Source organism: Canis aureus, chromosome 4 (assembly GCF_053574225.1).
Source record: "Canis aureus isolate CA01 chromosome 4, VMU_Caureus_v.1.0, whole genome shotgun sequence".
Lineage (NCBI taxonomy): Eukaryota > Metazoa > Chordata > Mammalia > Carnivora > Canidae > Canis > Canis aureus.
The window spans coordinates 38,865,089-38,880,101 of NC_135614.1; the positions used below are offsets into that span (position 1 = coordinate 38,865,089).

General features: G+C 43.0%; 1 protein-coding gene and 1 long non-coding RNA gene across 5 annotated transcripts in view; one reads left to right on the forward strand and one right to left on the reverse strand.

Moving 5' to 3' along the window:
* SIMC1 (SUMO interacting motifs containing 1) overlaps window positions 1-10,777 on the reverse strand; it is a 78,802-nt gene extending 68,025 nt beyond the window's left edge. Inside the window, exon 1 of one of the 4 annotated variants that reach the window (XR_013378076.1) lies at window positions 10,570-10,777. Coding sequence is in view for 3 of the 4 variants with exons in the window: in XM_077895462.1 (XP_077751588.1) it covers window positions 10,570-10,698 (129 nt within the window). In the remaining variant the exon portion in view is untranslated. The remainder of the gene's footprint in view (window positions 1-10,569) is intronic. The other 3 variants (XM_077895462.1, XM_077895465.1, XM_077895463.1) reach the window with 3 other exon arrangements.
* Window positions 10,778-10,949: 172 nt separating this feature from the next.
* Window positions 10,950-15,013, forward strand: LOC144312578 (uncharacterized). The gene is made up of 2 exons (XR_013378081.1): window positions 10,950-11,253; window positions 11,964-15,013. It is a non-coding gene; the product is annotated as an uncharacterized LOC144312578 (long non-coding RNA).

The window sequence follows — 15,013 nt, forward strand, 5'->3', positions numbered from 1 at the left end:
CCCCTCTAATTTAACCACAAAAGGAACTTATTAAAGGTTAATGAGTAGCTTCTAGAATCTAGACAAGAGCCTGAAAATTAAACTTGGAATCTATACAGTCTGAATCTGGTGCTGCAAACCATGTTGCACAACTGAATGCCCCATTATCACAGTCACTGTGTGCAAACACCCCAGCCTATATGGCCAGCAGCACCAGTGTTGTACTCTGCCACCAGAACTGTTATAATTGCTAAATGTCATTGCTGATGCCATCTCACCAAAATGGAGTCCACTGACTCTGCTTCTTCCCATCATCAGCTTCCTATTTAAAGTTTAGAGTAAGTATATCTGACTGGTATCTGAGACTGAAGCCTGAGAAGGTATCTGGCATATCAGCTTATTTGGGAAGAAACAGATGGTATCTCCAAAGATGGGAGTTCCGCAAACACAGTTCTGGGGTTCTGATACTAGGATCCCACAAAGAATGCACTATGTCCACAAAATGGCATATATTAAAATTATAAATACACATTATTCTTTAACTCCAAAATTCCACCATAAGAAATTTGTCCTACAAGCATGTTCTTATGACCATGTAAGAGAGCTCATCACACCATAGTGTGTAATAGCAAAAAAACCTAAAATCTGTAAGGGGCTGATCCAATAATTATGGTATTTTTTAGAATATCAGAATAACATGCAGTTGATAAAATATTTGTTGAATGTATGCTATGTATCAGGAATCATGTTATGTACTAGGAGTACCATTGTAAGCAAAATGAGCAATAATCTGAATGAGGTACTAATATTTTTTTAAGATTTTATTTATTTATTTGAGAGAATGTGAGCACAAGTGGTGGGGGGGGTGGGCAGAGGGAGAACGATAAGCAGACAACCCACTGAGCAGGGAGCCTGATGCAGGGCTGGCTCCCAGGACCCTGAGATCATGATCTGTGTTGAAGACAGCCACTTAATCAACTGAGCCACCCAGGTGCATCCTCCCTCCCCACTTTAAAAAAGATTTTATTTATTTGAAAGAGAGAGAGAGCACAAGTGCAGAGAAGGGCAGAGGGAGAGGGTTAAGAAGACTTCCTGCTTACCCCCAATGTGGGGCTTGATCCCAGGCACCATTATTTATTTCTTGGCTCTCCCATTATAGAAGGGAGACATTACTGTAACAAAACTTACCAGGAGTAAAAAATTCCTTAGAAAACCAGTAATACAAATTTTGTTTCTCCTTGAATAAATAGTTACTGAGCACTGCTTCTGTTTAAGGCATTAAGCTAGTTGATGGGGATATGGCTATGTCCAACAGTGAACTTATATTTGGGGGAAGGGATTGAGAAAGAGAAGATGATTTTTAAAAATATCTTAAAGTCTATGATAGAGTTTAAAAAATAATTTTTTGGGATGCCTGGGTAGCTCAGCAGTTGAGTGTCTGCCTTTGGCTCAGGGCATGATCCTGGAGTCCCAGGATCAAGTCCCACATTGGGCTCCCTACATGGAGCCTGCTTCTCTCTTTGCCTGTCTCTTGCCTCTCTTTCTGTGTCTCTCATGGATAAATAAATAAAATCTTAAAAAATTTTTCTTTTATTTAAAAGGCCCCAATGGGTCTATTCTTACAAATGATACACTGAAAAAAACAGAATTATATTTTGCAACTTGCTTTATTCAACTTATCCATTTATATCTAGTATCTCCAGAGGAGGTGCCCTTGGAAACCTGGTAAGAGGTTTGCAAGTTTACCCCAGGATTTTCAAGATTGGGACTAGTAGTGGTAAACCTGTTTTATCAGTTAGCACCTGCTTAGAAGCTAGATTCTTCATCTATCAAATTGGGAAAGTAACAGTACTAACCTTACAGGGCTACAGTGAAATTACATGAATTAATGTAAGCAAAGTACTTGATTAGCATACTGCTTGGCATTAATGCTAGCTACTTTTACTATGTGAGCCTCACCATGATTAACATGCTCAATCCTATGTGGTAACCAGTCATTCAAAATCAGAACACTAGTTCCAGGATAAGAAAAGCACAGGATTCAAAGACAGTTTTATTGATTGCAAAAAAGTAAACCTCATAAAATGAAATTTAAACCATGTTTCTAATTAGGAAGATAGTATTATAAAGATATTAATTCTTTTAAAATTAACTTATAAATCTAGTGTAGTGGTTCTGTACCAGTGGCAATTTTGCCCTTCAGGAGACATTTGGCAGTGTCTGAAGACATTTTTCATTGTTACAAGTCAGGGGAGAGGAAGAGTGCTGCTACTGGCTGGCATCTAGTGGGCAAAGACCAAAGATGCAACTAAACATTCCATAGTACACAGGACAGCCTCCTACAACAAAGAATTGTCTGATCCAAAGAAATCCTGATTTAATGATATCCTTGACAAAATTATTCTAAAATTCTTTTGGAGGATTAAATGGGTACAATCACCAAGAAATTTTTTGGGGGGGGGGGGGAAATAAGGAGATGTAATTGCTCTATTAGATACCCCCCCCAAAAAATACTATCAAACCACAGAAATAGAACAGTAGAATTCTGTCATTGAGAATAGACAAATCAATGAAACACAAAAAGAAAATCCAGAAACAGATATAAGTGTGTAAAATAACTTGGTGTTAAAAATGTGTTTCGGGGGATCCCTGGGTGGCGCAGTGGTTTGGTGCCTGCCTTTGGCCCAGGGCGCAATCCTGGAGACCCGGGATCGAATCCCACATCGGGCTCCCAGTGCATGCAGCCTGCTTCTCCCTCTGCCTGTGTCTCTGCCTCTCTCTCTCTCTCTCTCTCTCTCTCTCTCTCTGTGACTATCATAAATAAATAAAAATTTTAAAAAATGTGTTTCAGGGCTCAATCAGTTAAGCATCTGTCTTTGGCTCAGGTCATGATCCCAGAGTTCTGGAATCAAGCCACACATTGGGCTCCCAGCTCAGTGGGAGTCTGCTTCTCCCTCTGCCCCTCACCCCTTTCGTGCTCTCTCTCAAATAAATACAATCTTAAAAAAAAAATGTGTTTCAAGGGGCAGCTGGGTGGTGCAGTCGGTTGAGTGGCAACTCTTGGTATCAACTCAGGTCGTGATCTCAGGGTCTTGGGATGGAGCCTTGCATCAGGCTCACATTCAGCATGGAGTCTGCTTCAGGATTCTCTCTCTACACCTATCCACTACCCCCTACTCACTTGTACTCTCTCTCTAAAATAAATAAATAAATCTTAAAAAAAAAAATGTGTTTGAGATAAGTGAAGAAAAAGATAACTATCTGAGAAATTATTCCCAGACAACTGATCAACATCATATATTATAAACTCTAACATCTAGAATGTTTTTCCCATACATATGGAATCAGAATGCATCTAGTTGTTGGTCTCACATTTCATGTATTAGTTTCTTTTTTTCCTGAAAAGCTATTTGTAAGTTGACAGCAAATATTACAATTTGGTACTATCTTAGAAATTTGGCAATACAGTATATGGAAAATGGTGAGCATACTTCATGTCATATAAATGAATTAAAGACCTAAATGTTAAAAATGAGATAGTAAAAGACCAATAAAAAGGAAATAAATAGAAAGTAATCTCAGGAAGAAAAGATCTATCTAAACATTAAACAAATAAAAAATCCCATAAAGATAAAAGATGCATAAATACATATATAAAAGTGTAAAGACACCACCCACAAACTATAGATTTCTAAATTTAGTATATTCTCAATTTTAAAAGTAGAAATTGTTTGGAAGTTGACCAAATGATTTTAAAGTTATGACAGAATAAATGCACAAAACTAGTAAAAAAAAATTCTTAAAAGATCAATGAAGAGTTTTTTCTGCTTATTATGATTATTTATTTTTATTTTTAAAGTAGGCTTCCAGGGCAGCCCCAGTGGCTCAGCGGTTTGGCGCCACCTGCAGCCCGGGGTGTGATCCTGGAGACCTGGGATCAAGTCCCACGTTGGGCTCCCTGCATGGAGCCTGCTTCTCCCTCTGCCTGTGTCTCTGCCTCTCTCTCTCTCTCTCTCTGTCTCTCATGAATAAATGAATAAAATATTAAAAAAAAAATAAAGTAGGCTCCAGGCCCAACATGGGGCTTGAACTCACAATCCTGAGACCAAGAGTCACGGTCTCTACTGACAAAGACAGCCAGGCTCTTCTTCTGTGCCCCTCTTCTGCTTATATTAAAATAGCATGTACCAAGGCCAGAATAGAAGGTCCAAAAATAAACATAAAAATATATAAAAGTTTACCATTTGATAAATGTAGTATTTCTTTAATCCACTGGGTAGAAACGGTAGATAATTCAATAAACAATTTTGGGACAACGAGCTAACCAACCGGAAGTAAAAATATTACTGTTTTAACCCTTTCTTGAAACTAATTTCAGGTGGATTAATAAATTAAATGTAAAAAATATTTTTACAATCTTTTTTTCTTATTTTTATAATTTTAAGAGGAAAGCCTTTCTAAGGAAAAGAGTGATAGGACTGACAACATAAGAATTTAAAACTTCTGTAGAGAACCAAAATAAGTCAAAAGTTTGGGGGGGAATGTAATATGTATGACACAGGGGGCTGTATTAGTTTCCTAGCACAAATTACTGCAAACTGGCTTAAAACAACAGAAGTTTTTCCTCCCACAGTTCTGGAGGCTTAAAAGTCAAAATCAAGCTTTCTGCAGTGCCATGCTTCCTTGAAGTCTCTAGGGAAGAATCTGTTCCAAGCCTTTCTCTTAGCTTCTGGCATCACCAGAAATCCTTGGCATTCTTCGATTTGCAGCTGCAACTCCCATCTTTGCTTCCATTGTCACATGGTGTTCTTCCTCTGTCTCCATGTCTTCTTATACGGGCACCAGTCACATTGGATTAAGGGCCCACCCTACTCTGCATGACCTCATCTTGAATTATAACATCTGCAATGACCTCATTTCCAAATAAGATCACATTTCTGTAGTGGTGGTTAGGACTTCAACATATCTTTTTGGAGGACCCAATTCAACCCATAAAAAGTCTTTAATATGTAAGGTAAATTTATAAAAACACCCCAATAGGAGAACAGGTAATTCTCAATCTCTTTTTCTCCCTCTCTCTCTATATATATCCAATATATTTATTGGTGATAGAAATGTCCAGGTCTACTACATGCTGAGCATGCTCTGACCTCTGACTTCACTAGTTGTTCCTCCTTCCCTTGCCTTCACCTGAGGTAGTTAGTCACTGTGGTGTGCCCTACCATTAGGTCCAGGATGCTCTTCCTCTTGTAGATTCTTAGCCTAGATGATGTCATTCAGATAAATGATTTTACTACAATCTATGTGCTAATGACACCAAATTTGTGTCCCTAGTCAGAACTTCTCCCCTGGCCTCCAAACTCAGTACAAACAATATACCTTGCATCTCCAGTTGGCTGTTCTATAAGCATCTTAACTTACAACACTTTCAAAACAGAACTCTTGTATCTTTCTTCCAATCTTGTTCCTCCTCCAAGTCTTCATTTCAATGAAGGACACCAACATGCATCGTGGCTCAGGCCAAACCAGGACATCATTCTTGATTACTCCCTTTCCCTCATTGTCCCCATCCAAGTTCCTAAGACTTGTTGATTTTACTTCCTAAATATCTACCAAATCCTTCCAGTATCCCTGCCCACTCTATTCGAACCTACAATTATTTTTGGTCTGGATTACTGCAGCAATCTTTTTTTTTAAAGATTTTATTTATTTATTCATAGACACAGAGAGAGAGAGGCAGAGACACAGGCAGAGGGAGAAGAAGGCTCCATGCAGGGAGCCCGATGTGGGACTTGATCCCGACTCTCCAGGATCACACCCCAGGCTGCAGGCGGCGCCAAACCGCTGCGCCACCAGGGCTGCCCACTGCAGCAATCTTAAAAAAAATGATTTAATTCCACTTTGGTCCTCTTAAAAAAAAAGGTGACTATACTTCTGGTTTGTTTGGGACAGTTCCAATTTTTACCTGTTGCTTGACATCCCCTCTAGTGAGCAACCCCTTTCATTTGCAAAAGGATTCCCATTTGTATACTAAAGTATAGGGTTGCCTTACCTTTCAATCCTATCTTTTCACAGTAGCTAAAGTTACCTTTTAAAAAATGTATATCACATTTTATCATTCCCCTGCCTGAAACTTTTCAAAGATTTCTTATTACATAAGGATAAAATTTGAACTTCTTATTGTGGTCTATAAAATCCTATATGACCTAGCCTATCTACTTCTCATCTCTTAGGACTCTTGTTCACTCATTACAAGCTAAGGGGGCTGTAATTAGCTTTTCCATTCCTCTATTTAGTCATGCCATTTCTACTTCCAAGTCTTTGCTTTTGTTGCTCCCTTTGCTGCTACCTTATTTCCTTAAATCGCATAACAAATCTAGTCTGTCATTTGTTCTCAGGTCAAATATTAACTCCTCAGAGAAAGGCCTTCTTTGAAAACACAATCTAATGTTCCCAATTCCATCCAAGTTACTATTACATTGTCCACTTATTTATTAGTTGTCTATTGCTCATAATTCCCCACTAGAATGTAGGTCCATTGTTACCTTATTTACTTCTGGTCCCCAGGGTCAGAGTATGTGCTTAAAAGTATCTACTGAAAGAATGACTCACAACCAAAGCAAAAATTAAAACTATGACACCTCACAGAATTTGGCTATCATATTAGCAAATATTAAAAAAACAAAAATGTCTATTTTTTCTAACGCTCTGTATATTGTCTGACATTATATTTATGTGATTGTTTATTGTTTGTCTCCTCCTAAAATAGAAACTCCACAAGGGCAGGGACTTGGTTTTATTTACAGCTGTATTCTCAGTGCCTACAAATGCCTGGCATATAGTAAGTTCAGTAAATCTTTACCAAATAAATTGATAATATCTGGGGGTGACTAGGTAGTAGAGAAAAGGATATGGTGAGAATTGGTGCACAATTTCTGTAGGAAACTTGGTAATATATATCAAAAGGTCTCAAAGAGGGCATATCTTTTGACTTCAACTCTTATTTTTAAGAGGAACTTATCCTAAACAAGCAAATGAACAAGGATAAACAATTACTATTTTTTTTAAAGATTTTATTTACTGCGCAGCTCCGGTGGTGCTGCGGTATAGTGCCGCCTGCAGCCCAGGGTGTGATCCTAGGGACCCGGGATTGAGTCCCATGTCGGTTGGGCTCCCTGCATGGAGCCTGCTTCTCCCTCTGTCTGTGTCTCTGCCTCTCTCTCTCTCTGTGTCTCTCATGAATAAGTAAATAAAATCTTTTTTTACTTATTCATGAGAGACACACACATACACAGAGAGGCACAGACATAGGCAGAGGGAGAAGCAGGCTCCATGCAGGGAGCCCAATGTGGGACTTGATCCTGAGACTCTAGGATCATGCCCTGGACCTGGCGCTAAACCGCTGAGCCATCCAGGCTGCCCTAAATAAATAAAATCTTTTTTAAAAAAGTTGCTCTTCATTAAAAAAATATATTGGGGAGGCATGTACTTATTGGTGCAGCAAGAGATAAAAAGTGCATCAAAAGGCAAACTAAAAACCCCACATGCTTAGCCTTGATGGTTCAGTCAGTTAGGCATCTGACCCTTGGTTTCAGCTCAGGTCCTGAGATAGAGCTCCACCCACGTCCAGCTCCTAGCATAATATGGAGTCTGCTTGGGATTCTCTCCCTCTCCCTCTGCCCCTTCTCCTGCTTGCATTAGCACTCTGTTGCTCTTGTTCACTCTCTCTAAAAATGAATAAATTAAATCTTAAAAAAGGGACACCTGGGTGGCTCAGCAGTTGAGCCACTGCCTTCGGCTCAGGGCATGATCCTGGGGTTCAGGATCAAGTCCCACATCAGGTTCCTTGCAGGGAGCCTGCTTCCTCTCTGTTTATGTCTCTGCCCCTCTCTCTCTCTGTCTCTCATGAACAAATAAATAAAATCTTAAGAAAAACCCCACATGTATAGTGAAATTTCATTTTTGCAAAAACATGTATGGGGAAGACACACAGGTATGTATGAATACACAATGGCATTTACAGATAAAACTTTGGACAGACATACTTCAAAATGTCAACATTGGTTTCTAAACTTTTCTCCTACATATATTTCTAAACTTTTTATAATTAGGTCAACAAAAATTATCTGAACACGTTTAGCTTTTATATGTGGGAAACAAAAAGAAATTAAGTATTATGTAAAACAGAGAAACATTTTAGAAACTGAATGAAGACTAGAACCCAAGTTAAGGACTAGGGGTTCAGAAATGTTAACTACAGCATTGGAGATAGTTTTCTGATTTCCTGAATTTAAGCAAGTTGTTTTTCTTCAGTCAATATTTGTAAAAAAGAAAAATAAATAAAACTTGTTTCTTTTATTTCTTTGCCTGCCGAGCTTGAGAAGGTCAAAGCTTGGTTGAGAAATAGCACAAAGTGTATCAAAAGCTATCACTGATGCTAGGCATTTTCCTTGCATTCCCTCATTAAAAAACTTCTAATAGTCCTGCCAGGTATCAACATTTTCAAGTGCAAAAGCTGAGAAAGGAGCCCAAGCTCTCACGGCTGCTATGTGTGAGACCTGGATTTGAACAGAGGTCTCTGTTGACCTCAGGGTCTTTTTTTTTTTTTTTTTTTTTTTTTTTTAATGAGTATACTTTTTATTGCATTCTTAAGGTATCACAAATAAGTCTGAAAAATCATCTGGCATCTTGCTGTTTCTGTTGCTGGACAACTCAGATCTTATTCATCAGCCTGCTGAACTGTTCCTTTTTCAGAAACATAGATACCATCCAAAAACTTTCTGATATCCTTGTCTTTAACAGTTGTCGCTTGCTGAATCAAAGCAGTGGAGTTCGAAACAAGTTCAATGTCATTTCCTTCAAGAATTAACTCTTCTTTTTGGGCTTGAGATACAGAACAAGCAACACCTGGCCTCATCCGAACCCTGTGAATGTATTTTTTCACCTAAGAAATTTCGGATTTCAACAAGAGAACCATTCTCCTGAATAACAACATTGATGAGGAAGTGAGTATACACTGGCCTCATCTTGTAACAGAAGCCCAGCGTAACGCCCTTGATCATGTTCTGTACGTGACCACAGAACGTGCGAACGGTAGCCAAACTGAATGCAGCATCCCTTCTACTGCAAGCCTGCTCCTACTCTTGTACTCACTCTCACTTACCAAACATCCGCTTGAACTGTTCCCTCTCCCCTTCCTTCAACCATTTTTTCATCCAATAAACATTAATTGTGGATCTATTGTGTTCTACACACTGCCATTCACTTACCAAGTTGGCTCACTTCTACTTTGAAAATCTCTTGTCTGTCCATCTCATTTAAATTCTTAATTGAGATTTCCTGAGAATCCTTCATGCTTGAACCATGGCCACCTAGGACTCTAAGTTAATTGGCTTTGCATGGCATTCATTTTGTAATGAGCACCTACCATTTAGCATTATACCTGGGACACAGAAGGGGCTCCCTGTGGAGACTTAGGGATTGCAAGCTGGCTGAGATCAAAGGAGCAGAAACCAGGAGATATGCATATGAATAAAGGTGTCTTCCTTAAACTCTTGGTTACAGATCTATACAAATAAGAGCAGCATAAGAATTCTTTTATTTTGGGGAGGAGGCTGGGAACACTGCTGTAAGTCTGATGTTGAGTCTTGTGGTAGAGAAAAAGCCTGTCCACCTCCCACCCCTTGAGTACTCAATACTCACTTGTTGAATGTATCACCTTCCGTGAGAGGGACCACCACGGATGTTGTGTTCTCCTTTGTATCCCCCGGGGCCTAGTCCATCTAGCACACATTAGGGGTTCAGTAAATATCTGTGGAGGATTCTAGAAAGGCAGGGGCCATAGATATTTCATTCACCATCTCAGGAAAAAGGACAAAGGCTAAGGGGCTTGAGGGAAAAGGAAACAGAGCAAGATGTTTCCCTCCCTATTCCTCTAGAGCTTGGTAAACGTTTGCTGAGCGAAATAAATCGCCCTCCTGCACAACTCCAAAATCGGGCCCCTCGTTCGGCTGCCAGGCCCTGGAGCTCCGCCACCATCTGGCTCAGGCTCAGGCCCGCGCTTCCCTCTCTCCCAGCGCAGGCTCCTGTTACCTCCCTGCACACATCTGTACCCACCACAGGCCACACAATTACACGCTCCCGCGTCCCGGCCTCGAGATCCCGGCCAGCCCCCAGGACCGCGACGCCCCCGCCCGGGGTCCCGCGGAGCCCGCGGCCCGGCCGGAGACCCCTGCCCGCAGCCGGCGCCCGCACCCCCCGCCGCAGGCGCGCCGGACGCCGTCCATGTGCTCAGCCCCCGTCGCCAGCCCCGGCCCGCTGCGGCCAGAGCCGGGAGCCCGGGAGGCCCGGGAGGCCCGGGAGGCCCGGCGGCCGCGGCCCGGGCCCGACGCGCTCCTCTGGCGGGAGAGGCCGGCGGGCGGCGAGGCGGGAAGCGGCTGCAGCTGGGAGGCGCCGACGGGCGGGGGGCGGGGGCGCGCGGGACAGCGGGCCAAGCCGGGGGGCGGGGAGGGCGAGGCGAAGATGCGCGGCCCGAGGGGGGCGACGCTCCGGCCGCGGCGCGGCTTCGCTAGAGGCGGCTCGCTCACTCACCACGGTCCGGCGGGGCAGAGCGCCGGGGGTCCGCGACAGGGCCCGGCGGAGCCTCCGCGCCCTGCCCGAGCGGGCCCCCCCGGAGCTCTCGGAGCCGCTGTCGTCCGAGATCACGATGAAGTCCTCCATGGCTGCGGGCCCCGGCCAGGGCAGCGCGCGGGCGCCCGGCGACCCAGGCGGCAGCGGCAGCGGCGGCGGCGGCGGCGGCGGCGGCGGCGACTTCGGTTCCTGCTGCTGAGGCGGCGGCAGTGGCGGCGGTGGCGGCAACCGGAGCCATCACCCCGCCGGCCCCGCCCCTTCCCGCCCCGAGCCCCGCCCCCGCCGGCCGGCCCCGCCCCTCCCCTCCCGAGCCTGCCCCCCGGCGGAGGGCGGCGGGCGGCGGGCGGCGGGCGGCGGGCGGCGGGCGCTGTGCGGGGCGGGGGCGCTAGTCCTCCCTTCCTGGGGAGGGAGGAAAAGAGAGCGAGTGAAGCAAGCCGCAGCCGGTTTGGGCCGGTGTTGCGGTGGTGCGTGCGTGACGCTGAGGCTGCGACGGCTTCCTCACCTGCTTCCAACTGACCAAGTGTGAAGCGAGGTGGGAACAGGCCTCTGACCGAGCCCGCGTCCACTGACTGCGCCGGGGAGCGGCCTGGAGGGGAGGGGCCTGCCCTCCGGAGGACCCTGTGGAGGAGCCCGCGCTGGCTGAGGGTAGGTGGCCTGGCCTGTGGCCCAGCCGGGCACGGAGGCCCCACGCCCCTCTGCACACGTGCAGGACGTCTGTAGGATAAATTCCTAGAAGTGGAATTACTGGGTCAGAGGTGATGTTTCTGCTATTTTGATGGATGATGCCAATTTACCGCTGCTAAATCGTACCAGTTGGCAGTTTCCCCAACAATCTGTGACTCAGGAATTTACGCTGTGAGATTTAGACGCTTGTCCAGTTGGTAGCAGGATCACATACTTGAAAAAATGCACAGAGGAGCCATGAGGTGGTACACGCCAGGAATAATGACATGTTATGAGTGAGGAAACTTATAAAGATAAAAAAAAAAAAAAGATATACCTCATAGAAGTGGTAGGTAGTTGGCTGGTTGTAGCCGTACCAACAATTAAAATCGAATTAAGTTCTGTGTTACAATAAATGTGCGGTTATTGACCAAAATCCCGTTGCTCACGCTCCAGCAGCTTGGTAATATGTGTCGACAGATTCACTGGGAAAATGTTTTTATCCAAAGATGGATTGGTTCTGGAAGGGATGATTATCAGGTGCTACCTAAGCACTGTTTAGTGCAGTGATTCTCAAACTTTAGAGACCATCACAATCGCCAAGACTTGTTCAAACAGATTTCTGGGTCGCACCCCAGAGTTTCTAATGTGAGCTCTGAATTTGTATTTCTGAGGTAATACAAATTTCCCAGGTAATGTTGATGCTGCTATTCTGGGGAAACCACGCATTGGAAACCACTGGTCTGGTGAGCAAGGAGTCTACTGCCAATGGATTTCAGAAGTTCTGGTCGAATGGCTGAAATCATCCCTGATGTGAAGGGATTCATTAAGTTATCTTCACCAGGGGCAGCCCTGGTGGCTCAGTGGTTTAGCGCCGCCTTCAGCCCAGGGCCTGATCCTGGAGACCCGGGATGGAGTCCCCCATCCGGCTCCCTGCAGGGAGCCTGCTTCTCCCTCTGCCCATGTCTCTGCCTCTCTCTGTGTGTCTCTCATGAAAAAAATAAATAAATCTTTAAAAGTAAATAAATAAAATCTTTAAAAAAGTTATCTTTACCAAATACCATTAAATATTTGATTTATTTAACTTAACTCCCTGCTTCTTGAAACACCAGCTTCTCAAGGCTTCTGTGACTCTATGCCTCTATTACCACTTTTTTTCAGTCTCTTTGGATGGCTCCTGCTCTTCTACTCCTTAAATCTTAATGTTCCTCAGAGAGCTGACCTCCTATGAGAGGTCACATAGGCTACCTTCACACACCTGTCCGTACACAATGTCAATTATTCCCGTGGCTTTATTATTTTTTTTTATTTTTATTTATTTATGATAGTAACACAGACAGAGAGAGAGAGAATGGCAGAGACACAGGCAGAGGGAGAAGCAGGCTCCATGCACCGGGAGCCCGACGTGGGACTCCATCCCGGGTCTCCAGGATCGCGCCCTGAGCCAAAGGCAGGTGCTAAACTGCTGCGCCACCCAGGGATCCCTATTCCCATGGCTTTAAATGATAATTTTCATGCCGACGACTCCCTAAGTTTATCTCCCGCCCTGTCCTCAGAGCTCCAGATATATATATCCAAATGTGTATCAAGTCTCATAGGTTTCTCAAGTTGAATATGTCTAAAACTGAACTGTCCCCTCAAAAAAATAAAAAAAAATAAAGCCTGCTTCTTCTTTGTTCCCTATCTCAATGAGTAGTGGTACTACTAGCCAGCAATTGCTCAAGTGAGAAATTTGAACATTATGCTCGATTTCTACCTCTTTGTCACCAAGTCCTGTCCCTTTATCTCCTAAATATTTTTTGCACCCATTCACTTCTTTAGGCTTCTACTATTAGAACTTCAGGCAAGCTAAAATCACCTCTGGCCCAGTCTATGTAGCAGCCTCTTATCTAGGCTTCCTGAACCTATTCTTGCCCTCTTTCATTTCTTTTTCCACGTTCAGGCAAAATGATCTTTAAGAGTATGTGATCAGGGGCAGCCTGGGTGGCTCAGTGGTTTAGTGTTGCCTTCAGCCTAAGGAGTGATCCTAGAGACTCAGGATCGAGTCCCGCATCGGGCTCCCTGCATGGAGCCTGTTTCTCCCTCTGCCTGTGTCTCTCTCTGCCTCTTTTTCTCTCTCTCTCTCTCTCTCTTCTCTCTCTCTCTCTCTCTCTCTCTGTGTCTCTCGTGAATAAATAAATAAAATCTTAAAAAAAAAAAGAGAGTATGTGATCAAACCCCTTTTAGTGGCTTCCTAATAACATAGGTCTTAGCTTAGGTTGCCATAACAAATTGACATAGTCTGGGTTGCTTAAATAATAGAAATTTATTTTCTCACAGTCTGGAGGCTGGGAAGTCCAAGATGAAGGTGCTGGACAATTTGGTTCCTCTCTCTCTGGGTTGCAGATTTCTTGTTATATCCTTATGTGGTCTTTCTCCAGAGGGTGCATGCGGGGAGAGAGAGAAGGAGGAGAGAAAAAAGAAGGAAGGAAGAGAAAATGGGAAGAAGGGAGGGGGAAAGGAAAGAGGGAGAGAGAGAAAAGGGAAAGAGAGAAAAAGTGGAAGGGAGAGAGGGAAAAGGAAAAAGAGAAAAAGAGAGAGGGAGAGCTCTCTTCTTTATAAGGCCACTAATTCCAGCATGAGGGCCCTATCTACATGTCTCATCTAACCTTAGTTACTTCTCAAAACCCCATCTGATACCATCACATTGGGGGTTAGAGTTTTAACATATGAATTTTAGGGGAACACAAACATAACACTATCAAATTTTAAGTATAAAGATATATATATTTGTAAATTATGTGTTATATTTACATATAGTAAATATATGATTTCACTGTAAGTAAGTTTTATCCTAAAAAAAGACATGGTAAATTTTGTATGCTATAGTGTTAAAGGGTGAAGTGTACTAATGTCTCTAAGTTACTTTGAAATTCATCAAAAATAAGATATACAAATGTGTAGGTGGATAAATATGGATAGATCAAATATATCAAAATGTTAACATTGTCAAATCTACATAGTAGTTAAATAGATATTTAACTTATGTAAATTTGAATGTTTTCATATTATAATGAGTAAAAAATTAAAATTAGAAAATTGAATTATGATTTTCCCACAGTTTTAAAAAGTTAAAAAAAGGGGAAGATTATAATGAACCCCATGTGCCCATCATCCGGCTTCAAGAATGATCAATCTTGTTTCACTTATATCCTCACCCACTCTCTCAATCCCACCTTCCTGAATTATTTTAAAGTAAATCCCAGACATCACTTTGTTTATTCTAGAGACATTTCAGTTTGTATCTTTAAAAGATAATGAATCTTCATTTAACTATTTGTTGAGCACATATGCTGTACTCAAGGGATACAGTAGTGAACAGAAGTACACATGGCCTCTGGTTTATGGTGATTATAGTTTGAGGGGAAGACAAACAATAAACTAGTAAATAATTATAAATTATGATAATAACCAGTTTGAGAAATCTTAACTTGTGAGATATAAATATGAAACACTTTCATTGTTTCTCTGATAACCATTATCATTGTCTCCAGAAATCCTCTTGCTCCCTGACAGTGCATTTCCTTAAGAATATCTAACTCCAGGGGTGCCTGGGTAGCTCAGTTGGTTAAGCATCGAACTCTTGATTTTGGCTCAGGTAAGGATCTCAGGGTCCTGGGATCTAGCCCCACATGGGGCTCTACACTCAGTGCGGGATCTGCTTGTCTCTCTCTCTTCCCCTCGGCTCTCCGCCCCGCCCCCC